Below are 21,700 nucleotides of genomic sequence, written 5' to 3'. Positions count from 1 at the left end.
TACGCTTACGTTGGCTTTATAGTGGTGCATTTGAAACCAATGCATATTCAACTCACAGCTGACTCTATACATGAGATTTTAGATCTCAAAACCTGTTTGCTGAGGATATTTCAAAGGAGAAGAGGAAAAATAACCTTGTGATCCAAGAATATTACAAAAAATTGAGTATTGCAACATTTCAGAAGGGAAATAGAAAAGAAAATGCATTTTCCCTACCAACACCAGACAGAATAGGGGAAAAAAAGGCAACGTGAATGGAGCCAATCCATCAGAACACACTATGAATTTACAAATTAAACCCCTAACAGACATCTGTATTGCTTTTTGGTTCTCTCTAGATTTTCTGCATAAACACACATTCAGGATCAGGGCAACCAAACAACATCACGAGGCACAACATGAAATTCACGCCTGCAAATGGTCAGCACAGAGGCACGATATCGTCGCCTAATTGCAGCAATTTGGCACACAGACTACAGTTTAACTGTGTAAAAGAGAATAAAGCTGTGTTGTCTAGAGCTGGTTAGGGTAAGGGAGGGTAGATATCTGGGCTGGTGTAGAATTCTACACAGGGTAACATGCTGAGTGTCTCAGTGCAACTCAGTGTCCTGCACAGATTGTTGCTTTGGTGTAATTACAGTTCTTCCCCAGGTGAGCCAGCTTGTCCACCTCAGCAGGACATCTTTGTACAGGCTTTACAGTGAGATGCGAGTCACCAAATTATAAATGAGCTTTTAATAATCCTTCTATTACAAAATAAATCCAGATCATTCAACTTCCCTTTGCTTAACCAGCAAAGACAAAGCCAGGCTGGGGCAGGAGACATCACTAAGTGCCCACCCTATTGCGTTCCACAGTGCCAACTCTTTAACCTGCGAGGGAACCTTGCATGAATCATAGAATCACCAGGTTGGAAAGGACCCACTGGATCATCAAGTCCAATCATCCCTAACACTCCCTAAACCATGTCCCTAAGCACTTCATCCACCCGTTCCTTAAACACCTCCAGGGAAGGCGACTCGACCCCCTCCCTGGGCAGCCTCTGCCAGTGCCCGATGACTCTTTCCAGGAAGAATTTTTTTCTGATATCCATCCTGACACCCCCCTGGTGGAGCTTGAGGCCATTCCCCCTTGTCCTGTCCCCTGTCACTTGGGAGAAGAGCCCAGCTCCCTCCTCTCCACAACCTCCTTTCAGGGAGTTGTAGAGAGCAATAAGGTCTCCCCTCAGCCTCCTCTTCTCCAGGATAAACAACCCCAGCTCTCTCAGCCGCTCCTCACCAGCTTCGTTGCTCTTCTCTGGACACGCTCCAGAGCCTCAACATCCTTCCTGTGGTGAGGGGCCCAGAACTGAACACAGTACTCAAGGTGCGGTCTCACCAGTGCCGAGTACAGAGGGAGAATCCCCTCCCTGGACCTGCTGGTCACACCGTTTCTGATCCAAGCCAAGATGCTATTGGCCTTCTTGGCCACCTGGGCACACTGCTGGCTCATGTTCAGCCGCTGTCAACCAACTCCTCCAGGTCCTTCTCCTCCAGGCACCTTTCTAGCCAGACTTCTCCCAGTCTGTAGCACTGCACAGGGTTGTTGTGCCCCAAGTGCAGGACCCGGCATTTGGCCTTGTTGAACCTCCTGCCATTGGTCTCAGCCCAGCAGTCCAGCCTGTTCAGATCCCTTTGCAGAGCCTCCCTACCCTCCAGCAGATCCACGCTTCCACCCAGCTTAGTGTTATCTGCAAACTTGCTAAGAGTGAACTCAATGCCTTCATCCAGGTCATTGATAAAGACATTGAACAGAACTGGACCAGTACCGAGCCCTGAGGAACCCCACTTGTAACTGGGAACAGTTACAACACAGTTATGAACACAGAACAACCCATCATCCCCAGAGCAGAAGCACAGGAGAAGAGGACAGCACCCAGTCTCAAATTGAGTTTCTAAGCTTCAGCTCCTGCGCTTCTAGATTTTCTTTTCAAATCAACATTTTTCCATTAAAAGAAAAGCAGTAAGAACTATTTAAGCTGGTTAGAAAATACTCAGAACTCTGCATCACAGTGATACGCTCACTATTATTGAACCAAGCTTACCCTGTGCAAGGGGAAATCACTTGAGGCTATTGTGAGCCCTCCAGAGCCCACAGCCCGCCGAGAGATTCCACAGCTGCCTTGCTTTGTTTACATCAAATGCTACTGAGGTCAAAGCAAAGCCTGGCAAGGTTAGAAGTATTAAGCTCACATTTACGCCGGTTATAAATACAGCAAACCTAGATAAGGAAGCATTACCCTACCTTTAACGCCTGCTCCTTAAAAAACTGCAGAGCGTAAGCAAATATCTCAAGTGCTTTGACTTTTTTGCCATTTGCAGCTGTCAGGTCTGTCTCCATGGTGAGGTTCTACATGAAAGAAAATAAAGGGAAGTTATTAAAAGGAAAAGGTAAACATGAAATTAATTCCCACTGCTTGAGGAAAGGGAATTCTTCTTTATCCACCTGGCTAGGAACAAGTGATGGAATTGTTCTGAAGAGGATCTAACTCATCCCCTGAATTTCCTGGAGCGTGACACTTGCTGCTTATTTTAGCCTTTGTTTTTAAAGACCTATTGTGTACAAAAAGCTGCAGGCAGAGAGAGGGATATGGACTAACTATTAAATAACTACCATCAAGGTATTTATATGTAATTAATTGCAACAAAGCTGCATATGTGAGAGACTTCATTCAAGTTAAGAGTTAAAAGCATAGACTTTTGGCTTCGCACGAACACATGAAACCAGAAAACACCGCAGTATAGAAAGTATCGGCCAAGTCTCAAAACTCTAGAATGGCTTAGTTTAAAGACAAAAATATGATCAGTGGGACTAGTGTCAAATTAACAGCACGATTTGCATTTTGAATATGAACTCTGGGGACATCTGCTCCTCTGCGCTAGGTCTTAGTATGGCCCTTATATCCTCCAACTTCTTTCTGAGTGAATTTACAGAACAAACCGACCAAGACAGCTATGAATTTCACCCAGGAAAATGTGGACATGAAGATCGAAGCAGAGTAGATATTGAATTTCTAAGATCCAAAAAGAAGGCTGGCAAAATACACTTGCTAAAGGCAGTCAGAGGCAAAATGAATCATAAATTAACTGAAAAGTTTAATTTAGTTTATTTACTCTCAGAAAGAGAGGCGTTTCACGTCTTGTTCACAATCTTTAGGTAAAATCTAGTACTGTCACAGGAAAATGATTTGAGTAGCAAAGGCACAATTATCCAAGAAAGCCGGTTATTACTTACACCAGTGGTGTGTAGCTTCATCTTAAACTTTTCAAAATACAACCAGTGCTTCGATTCGGTGGGATCCAAGTCATGGTAGAAATCTCTTGCTGCATACCCAAAGCTATGAAACTTTCTCTCTGGTGTTAGGAGGATGGTGGTCGGTGTCTTCTGATTGGATACACCGGGGTCTCCACCTTCCCATCGTCTACACAACAAATGAAACAGCCTCAGTAAGCAACACAAACATTTAGAGCAGTAGAAAAAATAGTATATCATGAGAAAACCAATTTGGGAGCAAATTGCACACACTGCTTTCCCCTCCAAAGATACTAACCGCAATCCTTATGACACTAAAACCAAGCGTTTCCATTCACATCCCAGAAACAATTCCAAACAATTCAATAGATTTTACAGATAGTTGTATAATTTTTAAGGACATAATCATACTCTGTCTTTGGTTCTTTACAGTAAGCCACACAAAATGAACATGGACGCAGTATTACACTGACATTTTTCAAACTAAATATATACATGTAATAAATACCATAAGGAAAAAAAAAATCAAGTAATGAGCCAAGAACACTACAAATAAAATCCCAAATCCCCAAAATGCTCTACCCAACTGTCAATCAGACTTCACACACACTTACTTGTACAGGATATTTTTCCCCATTTTGAATGAAAGACCTGTTTAAAGCCAACTGAACACCACGGTGGTGAAATCAATTACATCCCTGTTTCTGTCACAAACAGCTCTCTGAAGCAAGAGGAGACAGTTCAACCAGCATCTCTTCACCTGCCTGATTTCCCGGACACGTGAAACACTGCAGACGTGTGTAGAGGTTGAGGTCTTTGCCTTGCACTCTGCTCACCTCAAGTTGACAGATTTTGTCTTTTAAATGCCAAAAATTCAGTATAAATTTTAGTCTGTCAAAGATAAAGCAGATTCCCCCAAGTATTTTATAGGCACCGAAACATTTCCCTCACCACCATCCATTAAAAGAGTGAGTAAAGCTATCCCATCTTATCAAGATTGTGAAGGTATCTTCATGGAGACCCAAGAAGCAAAAAGGTATTAAGGTAAACGCAAAGGCTTCTTTCACAGAATGGATAAGGAACTAAGCAAGAACATTGAATATGGGAACAACTATTAAATGCAGCAGGAACTGGGAGAACATCGGGGGCCAACAAAGTCAGACGGGAGAAAGTTGTACCACGCAGATAACTGTGAACATTCTTGTCTTCTCCTCACTTCTCCACCACAAAAACCAAGCAGAACGGAAGAACAAGAAACTCGCGTTACCGTTCCCACTCACTGCACAGAGAAGTACTTTCAGCATGGGAAACAAACACTTAGCAGACAGCATCTTCTTAAAAAAGCATCAGTGGAAAATCTGCTTTGTGCTTCCAGCCATAATCATAACGCAGCTCGAGCAGGAGCCAAGTTAAGATTACACTGGCAACTGCATTCATTATTAAACCACATGTTGATTGTTTTTTTCTAAAGATAGCAAAACACACTTCCATAATATACTACTGCCAAATTCCTTGTTCTGAAGCACAAAAAGATTGCCTTGTTCATGTGAGATAAGAAGACTATGTAGGAAAAAAAAAAAATCTTCTTTTCCATTTCTCTCTTTGAAAGAACTGAACCAATTGAAAATTAATTGACCTCCAGAGCAAGGCAGAGAACTCACACAGAGAATTTCAATTTAAGGGGTTAAACTCTTGGCAAAGTAACAAGGAACAGGATCTTCTAAAATGCTGGGAACCCTTCAGACCATTCAACTAAATCAGAGCAAAGTATGTGCCTTTTTGCAGCAGCAGCAGCAACGCAGGGAATCAGCCCCTGACTATGAATTTACTTTTTTAAGCTGAAAGAGGGGAGATTTAGATGAGACATTAGGAAGAAATGTTTTGCTGTGAGGGTGGGGAGGCCCTGGCCCAGGGTGCCCAGAGCAGTGGTGGCTGCCTCATCCCTGGAGGGGTTCCAGGCCAGGTTGGATGGGGCTTGGAGCCCCTGAGCCAGTGGGAGGTGTCCCTGCCCATGGCAGGGGGTGGAAATGGATGGGCTTTGAGGTCCCTTCCAACCCAAACCATTCCATGATTCTACTTCAGTACAGAAGGCAATCTGACTGTCCTGAAAGCAGAAATGGTTATGATGAGAAGTGGAATGATGTCTGCTTTCATTCACTTGGAAAAAAACTTGCCTAAATGTCCCTAGTCCTGCTGCTCAGCCCCTAAACTGTGATAGCTGGCAAGGGCTCTGCCTTAGGTCATCTCTTCCAACCTGCTGCTAGGAGTGTAATTGGTCAACTCCAAAATCTTGGAGTAGGCGTTACAGCAGACATATGGTTCCAATGTGGAGAAGCTGGGATCCACAGCCCATGGACAGAAAGCACTGCCTGCTTCCCCAGAATGTCAAATCCCACACACTCGCTGAAAGCAGAGAGGAGACAGACTGGCATCATCTTCACTTGGAATCACTGATGATTCATTGTGAGTCACCAGTGGGAAACTCCATAAATAAGATGTGGCTAATAACAATGCTGTTTTATTTTTCTTTATGGTTTAGGCACATTTTCGCTTTCCAGAACAAATCCACTTAAGGTGCAGTTTAAATGAAGACAAATTGATGCTCAGTGGTATGGGCTGAAATTTTCAAAGCCATCTAGAGAATTGGGTATTCACCTCCTGATGGGTTTCTGATGGAAAGTAGATGAGGTAATTGCTCAGCAAGTTCTAAAGTTCTCAGCCTGTATTACAGTTCAGCCATAGAAAGAGCAATATGGAAACAGAAGGGGAAGTCCAACTTTACCATTTGCCATCAGAGCTCCAACAATACGAAGTTCAACAAGGCCAAGTGCAAGGCCATGCATCTGGGCAATCCCAAGCACAATTACAGGCCAGACGGAAAATGGATCGAGAGCGACCCTGAAGAGAAGGACTTGGGGTGATGGGAGATGATAAGATCAACATGAGCCGGCAACATGCACTTGTAGCCCAGAAAGCCAACCTACTTTACTCTCGTGAGACCTCACCTGGAGTCCTCAGCACAGAAAGGACATGGGTCTGTTAGAATAAGTCCAGAGGAGACCAGAGGAGATGATTTGAGAGCTGGAGCACCCTCCATATGAGGACAGGGAGAGGAAGTCGGGGTTGTTCAGCCTGGTGAAGAGAAGGCTCCAGGGAGACCTTAGAGAAGCTTCCAGTACTTAAAGGGGCTACAGGAAAGCTGGGGAGGGTCTCTTGATCAGGGAGAGCAAGGTTAAGGCAAGAAGGAACAGTTTTAAGCTGAAAGAGGAGATATTTAGACTAGATATTAGGCAGAAATTTTTTACTGTGAGAATAGTGAGGCCCTGGCCCAGGTTGCCCAAGGAAATTGTGGCTGCCCCATCCCTGGACGTGTTCAAATCCAGGTTGGATGGGGCTTTGAGCAACCTGACCCAGTGGGAGGTGTCCCTGGTCATGGCAAGGGAGTTGGAATTGGATGGGCTTTAAGGTCCCTTCCAACCCAAACCATTCTATGAACTTTCTAGAGACAGGAGTCGTTGCAAAGCCACGTGCATGGTAACTCCTGACTGCAACCCTCTTCTCAGGTGGAGCCGGAGCCTCTCCCCAGTTAGTGGAGGCTTGCAGTCAGCGGGGCTAGGAATTCAACGCTGCTTTTTGCAGTTTTATTTCATGGTCCCAACATTATAAATGATGGTAAAAATGCTCTTAGGAGAAAAACAAAAAAAAGAAATGCTTATTGAGAGCATAGCCTAATAGAAGCCAGCTCCATACTCCACAAGCACAAGGGGGAATATTTTCTCAACACAGGGTCAGAGCCAAAAAATCTATTCAAGCAGGATGCAAGGTAAATTTCTGCCTAAATTGAGACATATGAGACCAGCCTCTATGCTGGCAGAAAGTGGAGTAGCTCAACAGAGCAGCATAGACCCATTTATAGCCACAGAGGACCTGACTATAGAGAAGTGAAAATAGAGACAAGAGTAAAGTTAGCATAGAAAGGATCACAAGGTTATACTAAGGTTAAAGAAATGCCCTTCCTTACACAGGAATCTGGCAAAGAGCAACCCATGCAGAGTGATGAGAATTTGATCCAGAGCTGCAGCATAACAGTCAAGGAAACAGAGCAGTGGGGTCATCAAAACGTAGCCGAACTTTGCGAGGAGTGTGCATGCAGAAAAAAGGCAAGCAAGTGTCTGCCAAGAATTACAGTCACACAGGGAAGAGAAGGAAAAGGAGAAATCTGAAGGTAGAAGTAGTTACACTGAAAGAAAACCACATTCTCGCTCCCTCTGAAGAAGAGCTGCAATTCATTCCATAATCACGTGCGTTTTTCCATTTATTCTTTCCCCATTGGTGAAACGCTTATATTCAGTAAGTGCACATTAATCAAGACCTCATGCATTCCCTTCAAAGGGGGTGTTCCAAACTCATCCTACAGCACCAGACTGTGTTTTTACGGCTCTAGCAGTGCCCACCGCAGTGCTCGCTGAACCCACAGTAAGGCTGTTCTATGCATTTCCTCAGAGTTTCGAGGTACGCAGAAAGGATCACTCATCGTAACGTGTACTTCTACTCTGCAACAAGAGTCTGAAAGTAACCACAACTGTCCTTACAGAAGCCATGGGGAACTAGGAAGAGTGTGAAGTACTACCAAAAACTGATAAAAGAGTAACTCGTATCATGCAATCAACATGAAGTCATTCACTGATCATCTAGAAACACATGCCCAACTCCAAAAACATGCTTCAACCTCCTCAAGTGGATGAGGCTACTCATACACTAAAAGCTAGGTATGCGCTTAAAGAACTTTGTTAGGTCAATACCTATTAATTCATTTTAAGTATTGGGCAACACCGCAAACAAGAACACAGTCAAAAACACGACTTTGTCTACTGACTACACTAAAATCACCACTTTGCTGACACTATGCTCAGCCTGGGTACTAAAGCCCTGTGTGTTCACTCTTTACTGAAGGAGGACCTTCTAAATAAATCCATCTTAACCTCCATTGAGATATTCACAGAAAAGCAGCTTTGTTAGAAGGCAGTCAGAAACCGAAATGTCTGGAAAGGATCAACATTATGGAGGGAAGGTGGAAAAAATGTTAAGAAGCAGAGAGTACCATGCATCATTGGTATGTTTTATTTTAAAGTAAACATCCTCGAGCGCAGGCGGGAAGTTACATTTACTCTGCTGAAATATTAGTAAATTATCCTACATGTAAGGCCTCATTATATACAGAGTTTGAGCTTCATGATACCTTCTGAATGACCTAAACCTTATTTTAATACATATAGCATTCATTTAACTGTACATTGCATGTGCATTTATACATAAATCTATATATAAATACCATGTATATTATTTCATAATTCAGTTTCAGCCACATCTTCCCCAAAATCCTTCCCTGACAGAAATATTTATTTAGGTAGGAATAAAAAAATCATTCTTGGTATCAAAATATTTTCCGTTGTTTTAAATACCTGTGGGAAATCTGAACACACTTCCCCCAAAAAAATACGTTCCTGCCTTCTTGCTGGAAATAAATCATACAATCATAGAATGGTCTGGGTTGGAAAGGACCTTAAAGTCCATCCAGTTCCAACCCCCTGCCATGGGCAGGGACACCTCCCGCTGGCTCAGGGGCTCCAAGCACCATCCAACCTGGCCTGGAACCCCTCCAGGGATGGGGCAGCCACACCTTCTCTGGGCAACCTGGGCCAGGGTCTCCCCACCCTCATCATGAAGGATTTCTTCCTTGTATCTAATCGAAGTCTCCCTTCTTCCAATTTAAAGCCACTCCCCCCAGTCCTATGATTCCATGCCCTTGTAAAAAGTCCCTCCACAGCTTCCCTGTAGCCCTTTTCTGTACTGGAAGGCTGCTACGAGGTCTCCCCTCAGCCTTCTCCAGGCTGAACAACGCCAATTCTCTCAGCCTGTCCTCATAGGGGAGGTGCTCCAGCTCTCAGATCACCTTTGCGGATTCATTTCTTTTTACTTCAGGATCTCATATTATATCTACAGAGGTCTGAAAACAGAATCATGCTACCATTATTGCATAAGGAACAAAATATTGTGTTCTGAACCATAAGAAGCAAAATGTCATTTAAGAGCTGGAATATACCCTCCTCTGGCCACACAGCGCCCAGAATTCAGTGTCTCAGGGATATCCAGCAGCAAGCCTAGCACCCTGGAAGGAGAATCTAGTCTGTAATTTATTGGACTGTAGTGTGTACCAAATGGCAAACGCAAGACTAAGGCAAAAGTCTGAGTCCAAAGGACATAAATCCCTAAAGCCAGGAGGGATTTCACACAGTACCATCTCAAGAGATTATAGCAACACCACAGTATACAGGATTTAGGCTTGCTCAATGACAGCTTCAGAGACGTCTTCCCTCATTTCCTCCAATTTCTTCAGGAGATTTGATTAACTATTTGCTGTCAAAAGAGAACAGGAATTGATAGATATAGGTTCAACTTCACAGCCCTGTAACCTGTGCGACGGCAACACACGGCCTGTCCTTTGACTTCCAGTCTCATGCAGCTTCCCGTGCCGTTGGCTGAACAATAGGTGGATGGGATGCAAAAAAAGCCTTGAAGCATTAGTTGTCTGTACTGAAAAACTCTTGGTGTCCTTGTAACCAGACAGCCTAACGCCATTCCAACACTTGCATTCTTTTACACAGTATTTCGCATCACCCAGTTGCATTAGACCTCTGAAATACTTTGCAGTCGCATAAAAACCACCCATGCAGGCTGACTGCACACTCGATGCTGTCTGCTGAGATTGAGAGAGCTGCACTCCACTGGCACCTCTGATTGGAAAAACTACAGCATATCACACTGCACCACAGCAAATTAGCCTTTTTGCCCTTTTGTTCTCATTATTACAGTGCTACAAACAATGCATTACCTCCTGCTCTAACAGCAGCTTTGTTTAGAAGAACTTCTATGACTAAGCTTTTCACACACACCTTGTTTATGTTGAGATTATCTGTATCTTGGTCTTGTTACAGTATAGTCATTTTAAAGATACCTTCATAAGAATTGTATAGCTTTTTAATAAAAAAAAAATCACTAAAAAAACCCACTATAAAAGCGGTTCGTAGGGCAAACCTTTCATATACCTGCCATAATAGTTTTTGTATTTTGTATATTTATATTGTGCTGATTTAACAATGAAATAAAAAATACCCCCCCACACATAACAGCACCTAAAATCTGTCCCTTACGCACATATAATACAGAACAGATTTCACATCAAACTTGAATTAGTCGCTAATTTCCCAGTATCATTGGCTCATTAGCAGAGATTTGATTCAAATTTAATGTTAAAAAGCTTATATCAGCAAATTGAACTGCCACTTTGTGGGTGCAAGTAGCTAAGCATAAGGACTGTACACACGCACAAACCAGACTGCTCCTGGAAAATGCCATGACCCTTAATAAATAGTTTATCTCAATCTCTGAGATAAGGGCATCCGGACTTAAAAATGACTTAAAAATTGCTCCTTGAACAATTCTAACTACTCACTGATCCCTCCTTTTATTCATGTAACCTTGTACACTCAGCAAAATAAGAGAGAGAGGACGTGTTCACATTGAATAGTAAAACAAATGAAAATACAATATGATGCAAGAAAAACTATAACCATGAGAAAGGTTACGCTGTGGCAACACTAAACAAATGCAGACACTTCAGGCTCCTGTAGAAAAAACTCTACAGCTACTGCAGACAATCGATGTTATCATGATCCAAAACCGAATGCTGCATTGCAGCCCTTACCTCATTACATGAATACATTCTGGTTCCTTGGTGAAGCTGTAGGCGTAGCCACTGGACGTTGTGCCAAAATCAATAGCCACAACAACAAGAAATAACTGTTCTACGGCATCATCTGCATCAGAGTCCTTCTGTTAAATAGCAGAAGCAAAACAGACACTGAGTCAACAAGTAGAATGACTGTAACCTGTCTTGCCCCTCAGTATTTCTACTCCCCGAGACAGGTACATCTCTTCGGTGGAAATAAAGACTACCCTAAATCAGCATTTGTGACCAAAATTGATACCAGAAAGCTCCACATTCCAATGCAAGTGGAAATTCAATATATAACTCAATATATTTGTTGAAGCCTTTTATAAATAATCTTCCGAATCAAGAGTTTCCTTCCAACACCAGGTTACTAAGGGGGCTGCTTTGCTGGATTTTTTCCTTAAATCAATCAAATGAAAAATATATTTATAGCCACCAGTGTGGTATATTTGGAACTTATTTGGTGGTTTTAGGAGTTACATATGTTATAACCACGAACATGAGCTACTACTACCATTTAAAACTAGCAGAGACAGAATAATCCAAAGTACAGCAATAAGCTTTATATCCCATGATAATTATTTATTTATGAAGAACGTACATAACACTTATTTTGGAAGCACTACACTCATTCTTTCCTCTGGCCTGTGCTAGAATGTGGAAAGCTGTTCGGCTGCTTATAGTGAATTTGTATCCTTCTCCCTGTTTTTTACCTGCAATCCCTGAAAGGCACAGCCAAGGGCAACGTGGGAATGTTAACTACAAGAGATGGAAGGGTTACGGCACATATCTTAATGTGAAATAAAGCATGACGTGAATAAAACAGGAATCATGCCACACCGTGCTGTTGCCTATCCTAAGTCCTATATAAAGGAAGAGTAAGTAATGAACAGCAAGGAACTATTGCTGACACGCTGATGGTGGCCAAAGCACTAAAAGCTCGGCAAAATAGGAAGAGAGCAAGCTGGAAACACTGGGGAAAGGACTACACGCTACTGGCATGCAGATAGCAAAGGAGGGTAACAAACCAATCTGCACATACATCATTTTGGCAAAATCACCCCATGGAATGCGCCTGTTGATCTGAATCCTCTACCCCTGCTACTCCTCAGTCTGTACCCTCAATAACATTTTGAAGCAATTGTTCTTGCCTGCGTATCACAGAGGAAATGTCCAATGTCCTCAACCCTATGAACAGAGTTCCACCATGATCCTCGCATATCTCCATTTCTTTGGTTGGTGAGGGGTTTGGAGAGGAAGCCGTATGAGGAGCGGCTAAAGTCACTTGGTCTGTTCAGCCTGGAGAAGAGGTGACTGAGGGGTGACCTACAGCTCCCTCACAGAGGGAGGAAGAGAAGCAGGCACTGATCTCTTCTCTCTGGCCCTCTGACCCGATGGAATGGCTGGAAGATGTGCCACAGGAGGATTAAGTTGGATATAAGGAAAAGGTTCTTCTCTCACAGGGTGGTGGAGCACTGGAACAGCTCCCCAGGGAAGCAGTCATGGTGCCAAGCCTGACAATATTCCAGAAGTCTTTGGACAACGCCCTCAGACACACGGTGTGAATGGTGGGGTGTCCTGTGCAGGCACAGGACTTGACGATCCGTGTGGGTCCCTTCCAACTCAGGACATCCTATGATTCTATGATCTCCACGCCTGCTACTTCTAATACCTTCCTGTGGTACTCCTACATTTTACAAGATCACCCCATACGCCCGCTACTTAAAATGGAGGAGTAAGAGTAATAACATTTGGTCTCAAATAGCGAAAGACTTCTTTGGATTTTCCTAATAAATCTTTTCAACCAGAGGAATACATTATTTATGCCTTCCTCAAAGAGTTTAAGGAGCAAATCTAACTGAAAGAGGATGTAAATTCATCAGTATGACAGACATGAAAGGGGGAAGTTCTAGACCACAAGAAGAAAGGGAATAAAAGCAAAAATTTAGGAGAGAACTCTGGAAATCCTGAAGAGGGACATTGTACAACTCTGAATTGATTCAGGAGGCTAAGGAAGAGGTCTGATAAGGGTAGCAACGTGTGCTCAACTGGTCCCTTGCAATATCAAGAAATACACCATGCACACACCGTGTTACAGAAGATGCAGATGATGTTACAAACAGATGGGACTTAGTTTTAATGAGAGTCAGTCAACAAAATGAACATGATGTGTAAGAGATTTAAACACATCACCTTTATGGGACATCTGTTTATTTCTAAAAGATTACAAAGGTGGCTGTTTTCCTTAAGAAACTAAAACAGTTCTGGTTGGAGCTTCTCACTCTCTCTCTCTGTGTTGGAAAAGATTCTTTTCTCTGAGAATTCAGATTTTACTGTGGAATATCCTACATATCCTTCTTGTTTTCTCAACAGAACGAGACTTTTAGGAGCTGCCTAAACAAATCAGTGACAAAGATGGGGATAGTACTTGGGGACTCTGAAGATCAAGAAGCTCCTGTGTTTGATATAAAAATATGAAGCAGCAAATCCATCAGCTAAGCAAGCAGACAAAGAAAAACCAGCAAGACTGGGACCCCAATGAAATGAGTAAGAGCTCTGTCGCCAACTCCAGTGCAACGAAAATTTCATTTAAGATTACAGGCAGCATAAAAGGGGTCACTATGGGAGGCAATGACAACTTCCTAAAGAAATTATGTACCCCTGCAGAGGTAGAACATAATGTCAACATGCAGTGTGTTAAGAGTACATTTCTTACCGCAATATGTGATGGAGACAGCGGAGTTATTCCAGGGTCTCCCAAACTTTTGGCTGGTGATGAGTAAGTAGATGTGGAAACTGCATCTGAAAGGAAACAGAAATTCCTCAGCGTCAGGATGAGTAGGATAGGACAGTAGCTTTGCACACCGCTATGCTGTTTTCCCGCGGTAACAGATCTGCTAAAGAAGAAAGCAAATCCCACATCCACCACATAAAATACGTATTTTGTCCTTACAACATGCTAAAACACAACAACTGCAGCTTTGGTTTTAAGATGTTTGTCTGACCTTAATGACCAACTTCCCCTCTTTTGCCTATTACATCACCACGTGTAATTCTAAAAGTCTCGCTAAATATATTCAGAAGTTGAATATATTCAGTTGACAGAAGCAGCTTGAACACTACACGCTCACATTAATGTGTGAATGCAGAAACTAAACACAAGTTGGGAGATCAAAAAAACAGGCTCATTTCAAGAGAAAGAGGAGATGATATCAATTTGACCACACAGTAAGAATAAGTTGCAATTATTCCATCGTGAACCTTTGTTCTGAAACTTGCCCAGCACTGCCTCTGTTTTTATTCTTCAAAACGCCCGGCACTGAAACATCTTGCAGCTGTTAATATTACTGCAGGACAGAATCCAGCTGGGGAAAAAGGCAAGTATTACTAACAAATCATCAAAGAAATGCTTCTACCCTGCATATAATACTGAAATTTTCATTTAAAGGAACACATCAAACAAGTTGCAACTACTGTAATGCACTGTTTGTGTTTGTCCTTCTTATATTTACACCACTGATGACAGAAGAGGAAAATAGCTTATTAAAATAATTAAATACTGACTTAGATGGATTTATATATAATATATTCTCTTATGAATACTTTATCAAAATGGAACGTGGCAAAGGTCCAACACAGTCTGTCCTAGCTGATATCCCTCTGCCCTCGAATGTAAGCTTTGAGTTTACTGAATCCTGTTCTGCAGAACACAAGCTAATAAAAGGTAAAGCAGAATTATTTAATAAGTCTCTAACATTAATATTAGAGATAAATATTAGATAATGCATAACGCAATAAATATTAGATAATGCATTTACATATCTTATCATCATCCACTTGGATGTATCAGACAATAAAATGCATATTTATGTATAGTATGTAATTCCTAGACATGACTGATAAGTCAGAGCATTATTCTAAGGTGACACAGGAGCTGCTCTCCAAGAAGATACTTCAGAGCCACTTAATGAAGAATCCTATTGTTCCTGGTAATCAGGAACAAAAGACACAAAAACCGTGCAGCAGGGAACTACGGGAAAATGTGCCCACAGGGAAAAGTCTCCCTCCTAATCTTAATATTGCTCTTGTAATAACATTTATTTCTGTTTAAGTTAAAAGCACAGACCGATCTCCAGAAGCATCTGCAGAAGCAAAATATTTCCTGGATAACTACTTCAAGAATATGTTGTGTTACTCCTCTTGGGATAAAGTACAAAAAGCCACAGGCCAAATGTGACGAGCACAGAATCTGCTGGGTTTGTTAGGATATATTTGGATCAGATGCTGTTATCAGCCTCCTGTGTGCAATTTCTTCCTCCTTTCAAAAGATATTCATTTTTGTACCACCAACGTGGCATTTTTTGTAGAACTGAAGACCAATATTTCAGCACGGGGGAGGAAAAGGATTTAGTAATAGAAGAGATTGCTTACATCCTGCTGTCGCTCCTGACTGGACCAGAACTGACCTGAGCAGACCAGGACATTGCAGTACTGACTCAACATCTGATTATCTCAACAAGATGATCTGAAGGCTGAAGCACCTCCCTTACGAGGCCAGGCTGTCAGAGTTGGGGTTGTTCAGCCTGGAGAAGAGAAGGCTCTGAGGAGACCTTAGAGCAGCTTCCAGTGCTGAAAGGGGCTCCAGGAAAGCTGGGGAGGGGCTCTGGATCAGGGAGTGCAGGGAGAGGATGAGGGGGAATGGTTTTAAGCTGAAAGAGGAGGAGACGTTTAGGTTAGAGATGAGGAAGAACTGTTTGGCTGTGAGGGTGGTGGTTCCTTGGCCCAGGGTGCCCAGAGCAGTGGTGGCTGCCCCATCCCTGGAGGTGTTCCAGGCCAGGTTGGATGGGGCTTGGAGCCCCTGAGCCAGCGGGAGGTGTCCCTGCCCATGGCACAGGGGTGGAACTGGATGGGCTTTAAGGTCCCTTCCAACTCAAACCATTCTACAATTCTGTGATCTTTGGAAACTGGTAATTTTCCACCACTTACAATGCTGGCTTTGGGGCACTAAATTGTAGACATTGGATCGCTATCTATGTGTTTTCTGTGTTTCTCATTGTTACAAATCCTTTTCATTACCTGTTTCAGCACGTATGTTTCAGTGATCTATTTTCCAGCCTGTCTCCAGCTATCAGACTGAGTGCACCTTGAGAAGTTATTTATAGCTCCATATGAAACTCAAAATCCTGTGTGACAGTACACACATTTTTTTGTCTCTCAGAAAGCAGTGATTAAATAACCACTGCAGTGCTCACATCGCTGGGTATTTGCAGGAGCAGCAGCGAATGCAGGGCAGAACGGTGATGAGTTAACTGAGTTAAATTGGGTGGTGTTCTATCAAGAGTTTATTTGGTCCAATTTATGATTATCCAGAGGTATAAAATGTGTACGCAGACATTTGCTGTATCCACTGGTGTAAGAATATTTTCTAACAAATAAAAACGTGAAGCAGAGATTGGAGGTCTGTCTTAGCTACCATTAGAAAATACCGCTTAAAGCAGAAAACAGACTTTGATATTTTCATCAAAAGATCTTTAAAATAAATTGCCCATTTCAGTTTCAGAATGCTCTTGGAAACATGCATAGAGGCTGGATTTCTGGAAGGGCTAACTTCTAATTCTCACCGCTCAACTCTGCTGGAAAGTTAAGCTTTTAAGTTGTTGGTGACTTATCGGTATTTTTTGACCAGAGGAAATAATCCTTCCAAAGCCGTCACCATTCTGCACTGCATTCACTGCTGCTCCTGCAAATACCCAGCAAAACAAAATAATTCTACAATGAGTCCTATCTAGAAACATAGACTCACTAAGGTTGGAAAAGACCTCCAAGACAACATCCAGTCCAACCATCAGCCCAACACCACCGTACCTACTAAACCACATCAGAGTGCCATATCTATATGCTTTTTGAACAGCTCTAGGGATGGAGAATCCACCACTTCCCTGGGCAGCTTCTTCCAATACCTGACAACACTTTATGTGAAGTAATATTTCCTATTATCTCACCTAAACCTCCCCTGGCACAACTTCAGGCCACTTCCTCTTAGTACACTGGGAACTACAGGATCACTCCAGTTTATATCCCTGAAACGTCCACCGACCGATGATCTCATAGTGATGCTGCCCATTGTCTGGTTTGCAAAACAATTTTAAGAGAAAGATCCCTGGAGGTGTTCAAGAAACATGTAGACGTGGTGCTAAGGGAGATGGTTCAGTGGTGGACTTGACAGTGCAAGGTTACAGTTGGACCTGATGATCTTAAAAGTCTCTTCCAACCTAAATGATTCTGTGATCAGTCTGTACGAACATGCCTGAACTACTGTGGGTGTTATATCCCAGTTAATGTATCTCAAGTCCATTTCTATTTCTATCCTGCAAGAGCAGCCACAAACCCAACACTTGCTAATTAAACATGATTTTCGGAATCAACGATAGGATCAACACCATTCCCTACTTCAGATCACACTTCTGGCATTTTAAGAATTGCTTTCACAATAACAAGTCTTTTTTTTTAAATCCGTAATATAAATGCAATAAGTCTTCTTGATTTGTACAATGCACACCCAAATCTGTTCAGCCTCTCTTATTATTTGCAGGCCGATGAACCAGATGCCCAGGGTAAAGTCAGGATGCTTTAGACCTACTCAAAATGCCACTATTGCAGCTGATCTTTATGGGTCCAATAAATCCAAGTTGACTGAATTTACTGTGCATATTCTTTTCATTTTCACAGATCAAACATTTGCACGTATCTGCCAGTTTTCTGGAATTTCCACCCATCCAGCAGCTGGTGAGAGTGATTGCTGCATGTAGGTATGATCTCAGCCAGGCTGCAGGTCACACCAAAACCTGGGCCGAATTCTTTTTTCACTCAGGCAATATCTCCGGGTTTGAAACAAAACAAACAAACAAAAAAAAATGAAATTAAACCCCTTGTTTTTCATTCAAAACACTGTATATAATTTCGAGCATATTAATGCTGCAACCAAAGCTCACTAACGATGTTTGCACAACAGGAAAGAAAGGGTTTACCACATTGCTATTAGCTGACAACTGCTGCATTGATGAAGAAAACCTTATTCAGCTTTTCCTATTGCTGAGACTTTGCTTTGCATTAAGAACAAAATGTCATAGCTTCCAAATGAAATATGACAACCTAGAGCGTTTTCCGGCAGATACAAAGATGGCCTTTGAAAATAACTATAGAACAACAACAACAAAAAAAAAAGAGACAAAGTGAAGCAAAATTAAAAACCCACTTAAAAAATTCTTATGCTTAATAAAGAGATCTCACATTTCATATAAGAAGAACCTTTTGTTTCTACTAAAACCAATGGCACCACTGCTATTACCATCAATGGAATTGGAGCCCTTTGTTTTCAAATGCCAGTAGGCATCCAGCTGGTTTGTTGAAGACCGCAATACACTTCCCCTCTATGAATACAGCCATAACTAATCTCTGATACGAATCCAAGTTTCCTTATATCCTTTCATAATAATTGGTCACCCAAAGAGCAGGTATTCATCACACTGATACCAATTAGAGCACAGTGATTTCCTAAGCAAAACCAAAAATCACCCAATTCTTTGCATAAAGTTATACAAATAAGACACGTTCCTCATTACAATTTTGCTTTCCTTCATTTATACTTTTACATTGCCTCTCAGTTTGACTGGAGGAATTACTTTCCCACTCCGCTATCCAGCTTTCCAAGGTAATGTAAGTTTTTAATGTTATTGTTAGAAGTATTAAAAAACAACCCCAGGTTCACCTCATCACTCACTTTGTGGATAATATTCATTTTCCTGCACCCCACCAGCAAACGGAAACCAAAAGACACCACGCATTTTCCATGAAGATAAAAGAACCAGGCAAGAATTTGCAATAATCTACTGAAAATGCTCTCTGCTTCTCTTTTTGAAAGGATTAAGGCTAATCTATATTACCTAGATTTGGTCCGATCTCACTAATGCTTGGTAAGCTGGAATAAAACAGACCTATCATATTCCCATGCGTGCTTCACAACAGGGTTGGCTAAGACTCAGACAGGTCTTCACCAACAGCAAGGTCTGACCTTAAAGTTGCCTTAAACTCAAAGCCATTCACTATCAACACTGGAAGGTCTTAAATCCACTTTCACCTTGAATGACCCAAGAGATTTTCAGCTTTTGCAGTCAGTCAGCTCCCTCTTCTCCCCTAGTCCTGATGCGGTTTTCACTTGCTCAGAACCTGCTCAGGCCCCAGAAGCTGAGGCTTGGGGAACTCACCAGCACCTCCTAAATTCCAGCTCTTCCACATGCATGCACCACTGCCAGGAGAGACAAAGCTGATCCTGGATTACATGTCGGAGAGGGCAGGCTGCATGTTGTGATGAAGGTGGCTTCATAACAGATGTTGCGGCTCAAAGTGGTAGAAAGAACCTGGACAGTTGTCTTCTAAATATTCCACAGATATAGGTCTGTAACAGACACCTTCACTACACACTTCGCTAACTTTCTCCTTCAACAAGTTCTTCTATGAACCTCCTTCCTTCAGGCTGCCTTCATCATCTGCCTCTGCGCAAGCACATCTCTCACCTCCTTCCTCCTTGCTTCCAAACAGAAAGACATAAGGAACAGCAAAGTAAACACAGATGTATGAACTTAGGTTCTGTGAAAAGACACCTCCCTAGAAAAGGTTTCCTGCCGCTTCTCCTCCACCGTCACATCTGTCATGATCTACCTCACCTACCTGGTTTCCTGCAAGGTTCTCAGGAATGGCACTACTAAGATTATGCTCTAATTCCCAAGATCACGCTCATAAAAAAAGCCACCTGTGAATCCACAGTCTGCGGCTTTTTGATTTAGCTTCTGAGTGACACTTCTTAGCTAAATCAAAATAACTTTGTGTTTCTTGATTCTTTTTATTTTATGATCTAGAAAAAAGATTGGCTACGAGGCTTAAAGGAAAATAACTCGTGAGGAGAGAAGCGATGGAGATAAGAAAGTAGATATTCAGGATTTGAAGAGAGGGTCATAAAATTATGCAGTCACTCACCGAAATCCATTTCCAGAGGTTTTTATACTACCGTCGATCTGGCTTACACTAGAATGCCGTGACTATCACACAGAGATCAGCACTAGGCAACCAGATAACCACCTGAAAAGTTCCAGTGTCCTGGTGACAAGCGGATGGCGTGGCCTGCAAAGGAGTTCCTACAGCTCAAACCATAACAGGAGCATCCGTGAGCAAGCACAAGAGCTGCTACAAAAAGGTTCATTTTCGAATGCAGCAGTTCCATAATGACAATGCTGAAAGCTTTTGTAAATGGCATGCCCTGCCGTTTCCATTGCAGCCTCTGCTCTACTGAGGTATCCATGGAAACTTGAGAAAGAGATGTTAAATTTGTTGGATCTGTTTGGTACCAGGGAACAGAGCTAGTTTCCACTCAGCCCACTATAACCACAGGTATTTTGATCTTTAAGGCTGGAGAAAGCATCAAGAGTCCTCCAATGATGATGAAACTCACAAGAGCCAATTGTCACAGCGATGCACTTCCCAAGCCATGACTAGGAGGTGGCAAGGACGTAGTAAAGAAAACATGATTTTAGTGGTGGTGTTATCTCCTAACAGACAGAAATTGCCTGGTCACTGTAATGAGGACAGAGACACTCACATACCCACCCTTCAAACCAGGGAACAGGAAAAAAGGAAGCGTGAAGAGAGAGGCACAGAGCTTCATGAGGAAAGGGTGTGCGGGACAGGTGGACACAGAGCACTCAGGGCTGTAAAATCCTTCCAGAGAAACTGCTGCAACCCTAGGGAGATGTCCTGAACAGCACAAAGAGAATAAGATGTATCCAAAACCAGACAAATCGAAGCAGAGTTCCCAGTTTATTCCCTATGGGAGGAGGATGTAGCATAAGGAGAATGATTTATCTCTGCCTCCTTCCCCAAGGAAACCAGTGCAGGTCAGCCAGGCTCCTGCAACAGCACTTCTTCAGAGACAGTAAGTGAATGAATTCCCTCAGATGACATGAAATTCCTCTGATGAAACTGCATTCACATACACACCTCTTTCTGGACTCCAACCGATAAAAGTCACTAGAAATTTCCTCAATATTCCTCAGAAACTGCATCTGCAGAGCCCAGTCTGAGGGCATTGACTCAGGCACTGAGGAACCACCGACAGAAGAAACAGCTGCAGGAAAAGCCCTCTCTCCAAGTCTCCTCTGCTTGTCAATTAAGATGCCTCCAGAACTAATTCAGGTGTCCAGAGCCCTGCACATCAATCATGACAGAGCTGCTGCTCTGGGCCAGTGAGCACCAAACCATTCTGACACACGACCCAATGACAGCACAACACGGATGCTGCTCACAGCACCGCTCTCTGATGTCCTTGACACACCCCGATGCAGTCCCCAGCAAGGACATTTAGTCAAATCCTTACCAAAGAACAAAGGCTTTCTGGCCTGGATGCTGGCCTCCACATTCTGAGTATTTTAGTTTATTTATTTACTGACTTTGTTAGAACTGACTGCGTTTTTTTCTTTGCATTTACATTAAAACCCTTCTCGGATCCTTCCAAGACAGACTCTGAAGGAATTTCCTGTTTTAATACCCATTGCTTACACAGTTCAA

General features: G+C 42.6%; 1 protein-coding gene across 1 annotated transcript in view; it reads right to left on the bottom strand.

Annotated features, from left to right (window-relative positions):
* HSPA12A (heat shock protein family A (Hsp70) member 12A) overlaps positions 1-21,700 on the bottom strand; it is a 60,830-nt gene that overhangs the window by 32,585 nt on the left and 6,545 nt on the right. Inside the window, exons 2-5 of the mRNA XM_054071936.1 lie at positions 13,800-13,885; positions 11,057-11,184; positions 3,274-3,460; positions 2,284-2,388 (exon numbers count right to left, since the gene is read on the bottom strand). Of these exons, the coding sequence (XP_053927911.1) occupies positions 2,284-2,388; positions 3,274-3,460; positions 11,057-11,184; positions 13,800-13,885 (506 nt within the window). The remainder of the gene's footprint in view (positions 1-2,283; positions 2,389-3,273; positions 3,461-11,056; positions 11,185-13,799; positions 13,886-21,700) is intronic.

This window comes from Cuculus canorus, chromosome 7, assembly GCF_017976375.1.
Source record: "Cuculus canorus isolate bCucCan1 chromosome 7, bCucCan1.pri, whole genome shotgun sequence".
Taxonomy (NCBI): Eukaryota; Metazoa; Chordata; class Aves; order Cuculiformes; family Cuculidae; genus Cuculus; species Cuculus canorus.
This window is presented reverse-complemented; position numbering and strand designations above follow the sequence as displayed.